The following is a 4,709-nucleotide window of genomic DNA, read 5'->3' on the forward strand; positions in this document are numbered from 1 at the left end:
AGGACTCCTGTGAGGACATGTTAACACGGCCTCCCTGAGCGCCCGTCAGGGGCCTGGCAGGATGGGTCTGAGCCAAGAAAAAAAGATCCCTTTCTTCTTTTCTTGGGGAAATGGTGGTCTCGGGTCTCGTCCCTCCCTGAGTCCACAGCCAGGCTAGTCGCTGCCAACCCAGGCTGTCCCCTGGTGGCAAGCCCCAGCCCTCCTCATCCTCCTCCAATTTAAATTTTGGAGGTTGAAACTGCCTTTTGCAAACTTTCTTTCTTGCCTGGGGTCCTTGGGGGGAAAAATGGCCTAAATGAGAGAGACAACACGAGGTTATCCATCCCAGAGTCCCTGTGACCAGTGACGCTCTCAATGGGGCTTCTGGAAGGACTGTGCCTTGTTGGTGCCCCTGTCTGTGTCCTGAGCACTGCCAGGGATGTGGTGGGATTCAGAAAGTCATGAGTTTGCCAGCATTGGCTTCTGGGGCCCCTCCAGCAGGGGAGGGGGCCAGTCTGGATAGGCAGGGGTGTCCCTAGGTGTCCACTCTGTGGGAGCCCTGGTCTTGGGCCTAGCCCAAGTTCAGCTGGGCCTGGTGGCGAGTGACCAAGGGGTCAGGTGCTGGAGACGGGAGCAGGCAGAGTCAGCACCCCTCCCTGGAGGACCAGGAGGAGAGCTCCCTGTGGTGCCCTTGGCCAGGCACATCAAGGGCGCCGCTAGTGAGAGATTCTGGGTGCTGGGTGACCACGGAAATTTCCCCAGGGATTGAAGCTGGGCTGTCACCTCACCCCGTTGACTTTGCATGCTGGTGTGCCCCCCATCAAGTCACCTGCAGAGTGAGGGGCGGCGGGCACGGGCTCAGCCGGGTGGACTCAGGGACAGAACAGGTCCCTGTGGGAGGACATGGCTGGGTAGGGCCTGGGTCCCCGGGCACGGCAAGGGAGCAAGATTTTCGCTAACACGCTCCGCCTCTGTGGCCCTTGGTACCACAGCACTTGTAACTGGCCAGTCTCCTGTGAGCTCCCTGTGGCTGGGGCCCAGCGTGGCACATTGCCCAAGTTGGGTGCCCCCGACGGCCTGCTGGTGCTGCACGGAGAGCCCAGAGGATCGCTCCAGCCGCAGGTCCAGGCTCCCCCCAGCCCTCAACAGCCCCTCTGACCACCTCCCCCAAAATCCTGCCCCCTCCCCAGCTGTCTTTTCCTAGTGAACTCCAAGCTTGCTCCAGCCTGGGGTGGCCTGTCCCTGCAGACTCCTCTCCCGGATGGTCACATGGCAGGCTTCTTGGTGGCCTTCAGATCTTGGTGTTAACGTCACCCCTCAGCCAAGCTTTCTCTGCTCCCTTCCCATCTGCAGCGAGCTCCACGCCCCCCTCCCGCCCCCCTGACTGTCCATCTCACTGCTCCCCCTGTATTTTCTTCCTAGAAGTTAGCAATATGCAAAATGACGTTTGGTCACATGTGCTTCTGGCTGTCGGCCTCCAGGGCCTGTGTGTGACAGGCTTGGTGTATGTGGAACTGAAGGATTGACGGAGAGCCAAGGAAGGGAGGGGTAGAAGGAGAAGAGGTAGAAAAGGAGGGATGCGGACTGGCGGAGCGTCTCCCCGGAGCGGCTCTGGTTCTCCAGGTCCCTGTTGTTGCTGCCCGAGAGGGCCTCCAGGTCTCCTGGCCCGGGAGCAGTGGCGTGGAGGAGCAACAGTGGGGACGTCAGTGGCCCAGGAGTGGCCCTGACCATGCGCTTCATCAGGTGTCCCCTCCGTACTCCTTGGGGATCACGAGGCAGGGTGTGTAAGACTCAGGGAGGTCCCGGAGACCCCTCCGGGTAGGCGAAGGGAAGGCACGTCCTCCTCTCCCTCCCCCATGCATGCTGCCACGCTCGCTGCCACCCCCGGAGGTGCCCATAGGGGAAGCACCTGGAGAAGACGAGCAGCAGCCGTGGTTGCACCTGCATGAGGGGCTCGCACTCCTCCCTGGTGTGCCCGGCTGGCACGTGTTGGATACGGGCAGCGTCTGGGGCCTCGGGGCCGTGGTGACGGCCATGACCCTGATGATCAGCCCGTAGCTGTGGGTGCCAGATGATCCGGCTCAGGCTCCTCTCCCTGCCGCCCCCGGGCAGGCACTGCAGGGGGCCTGCTCTAACACCCGGGGCTCGGGGCTCGGGCCGTCCTTCGCCACAGCCTCCCATCCTACGTGCACAGCTGCTCCCCGTCCTGGAGAGGCCCAGGGCTGGCTCTCTGGCCATCAGGAGACAGCCCTGACAGGGACACGCAGGCCCTGTGCATCCAGAGAGGGCTCCGGAGAGGGGTGCGGGGTTCCAATGGGCTCGGCAGCAGGGACAGGGGACGCTGTGCAGAAAGCGCTGGAGGGGTGGGTGGGGGCTGCCGAGGGTGAAGGGTTCTCCGCATGCTGCCCGGGGGGGGGGGGGTAAGGGGTGGGGGTAAGGGGGGGCACTGAAGGGTGGGACCACTCGGCTCACCTGTGGGCGGGAGAACCAGGCATGGGCCGGGGTGGGCGCTGTCCCAGGACGGAGGTTGAGGCTCCCACCAGAACAGGCTCAGCCTGCCTTCCTGTCCTCCCATCTCCTGCCCAGGATGTAAACAACCCGCCTGCCCCGCCCCTGCCCGAGGTCCCAGCCCTGTGCCCGGTCCTCCCGCTCCCACTGCCACATATTTCCATTGGGTCCCAGGCTCCCCTGGAGAGGCAACCTTGGGAAAGAGGGAGCGAGGGGGACAGCAAGTTCAGCCTGACTCTGAGCCTTCAAGGCTCGTGCCTGGGGTGGATGGATTCGCCCCCAGCCCTGCCCTGACCCCAAGATGTGTTGCTCTGCCACCCACTGAGCCTAGGGACAGGGCTGCCAGAGCGAGTGGGCTCACAAGCCCTGGAGCTTGATGCCCTCGGCCTCAGTTTCCCTGTCTGAAAAACCGGAAATAATAGTACCGTGCGCCTCTCAGAGCTGCTGTGAGCATCCAGGGGTACCCTGGGGGAAAAGCTCCGGCAAATGGGAGATGTCGTCCTGGACCCTCTCTGGGGCCCGGAGGCACAGGGAGGAATGTCCTTCCGCTGGCCAGCTTGTGTTTATTGCCTCTCAGATAAGACAGGACTGCAAAGGCACCAGCACAGCACCGGGGGCTGGAAACCCCAGTTCCAAGAGTCCCCCAAAGCCCCAGAGGAATCCCCGAACGTGCGTGCACCCTGGAACTCAGACTTGGATGGTGGGTGAGGAGCAGGACAACCAGGCTCTGTCCCCAGGGGTTCCCAGGTTGACAGGGAAGGTGAGGGCAGCTTAAGGCCTATGGGGGACACGAGAAAGGCGGGGCTGGGCTGAGGGCCGTGGGGTCTGAAGTGGGGGAGATGGGGGGAGGGGAGGGGCCAGAGAAGGTCCCGGAGGGTGGAGGCTGGGGAGGGTGGTGGAAGGCAGCCATCCAGGGGGGTTTGGGGAGGGGTCTCCTGCCAGACGCTGGCAGACAGCAGAGAAAAGGCCTCCGTTTACATTGCAGAGGCCGAGTCTGCAGGGCTGTCTGCCCAGTTAGGCAAGCCCCAGGGACGCAAGCGTGTCCCCCAGCAGCCCCAGAACCAACAGCACGGTGGGGACGAAGAGCCCAGCAAGGCGTGGAGAGGAGTTTTCCATGTCTAGGTCTGAGCTCTGGATGGTGCTGGCAACCCACGTGGTGTACATGCTGACGTTGATGTAGACTCCCGGCCTTTTGGGGAGGCCGCAGTCAGACCCCCAGCTCACGATGCCTGCCTGGGTCCAGACTCCATCAAGGTTGCAGACCAGGGGGCCCCCGGAGTCACCCTAGGGAGAAAGGAGGAGTCTGGAAGCGTAGGGCCCACGAGGGAAAGGAAGTTCCCAGGGGTCTCCCCAGGCCCACCAACCTCCCTTCAACACTGCCAGCTAGGTCTAGTGGATGGAGGATTGGTGGGTTGGATGTTTCTGGAAGGCAACAGAGGTCTGGGAATTTGGGGCAAAATCTCTGGCAGATGGGAGAAGCAGTGCCAGGGGAATGCTATGTTCTCTAAATACGACCGTGCATGTCAGAGTAAGGGCTCAGGGGGGCATTTCTGTGTTGCTAATAATGCTGCTGTTGGCTTCGTTTTGGATGAAAAAGTCTGTGATAAAACAATACTAAGAGGGCGCGTGAGATAAAGCGTCTTTTGCTTATAAAAGCAGGCAAGGAAAGACGACACCAACTCAGCCCAGAAGTGACCAGCTCCTCAGGACAATCTGCTCAGAGGCCCTGAGGTTCTTTTTGGGAAAGAAAAAAAAGACATTTCTGGCCCCCAAAGAAAAGCTTTAGGGATGGGGATATGGTCACAGTTTGCTTAAGCACTTTTGAAGTTTTTCACATTCTGATAATATTGATATGATACATTTAAAGGGAGGCAGGGTGTGAGAACATGCTTTTCTATTTGAATTGACTCTGGTATTTATTTATTTTTTTTAAAGATTTTATTTATTTATTTGAGAGAGAATGACATAGAGAGAGCATGAGGGGGGGAGGGTCAGAGGGAGAAGCAGACTCCCCGCTGAGCAGGGAGCCCGATGCGGGACTCGATCCCAGGACCCCAGGATCATGACCTGAGCCAAAGGCAGTCGTTTAACCAACTGAGCCACCCAGGCGCCCTTGACTCTGGTATTTAAAGCAACGTTGCCCTCCTCCACCCGGGCGGGGGGCGGGGGTGCTGGGGAGTGGGAGATCCCCCCCCCCCCCCCCCCCCCCCCCCCCCCCCCCC

General features: G+C 60.9%; 2 protein-coding genes across 2 annotated transcripts in view; both read right to left on the reverse strand.

The window, feature by feature from the left end:
* Positions 1–1,710, reverse strand: part of ZG16B (zymogen granule protein 16B) — a 16,675-nt gene extending 14,965 nt beyond the window's left edge. The window contains exon 1 of the mRNA XM_035022468.1: positions 1,565–1,710. Within this exon, the coding sequence (XP_034878359.1) occupies positions 1,565–1,710 (146 nt within the window). The remainder of the gene's footprint in view (positions 1–1,564) is intronic.
* Positions 1,711–3,501: 1,791 nt separating this feature from the next.
* LOC118021988 (serine protease 33-like) overlaps positions 3,502–4,709 on the reverse strand; it is a 4,272-nt gene continuing 3,064 nt past the window's right edge. The window contains exon 5 of the mRNA XM_035022469.1: positions 3,502–3,771. Within this exon, the coding sequence (XP_034878360.1) occupies positions 3,502–3,771 (270 nt within the window). The remainder of the gene's footprint in view (positions 3,772–4,709) is intronic.

Source organism: Mirounga leonina, unplaced genomic scaffold (assembly GCF_011800145.1).
Source record: "Mirounga leonina isolate KUSES-001 unplaced genomic scaffold, KU_Mleo_1.0 Mir_175, whole genome shotgun sequence".
Taxonomy (NCBI): Eukaryota; Metazoa; Chordata; class Mammalia; order Carnivora; family Phocidae; genus Mirounga; species Mirounga leonina.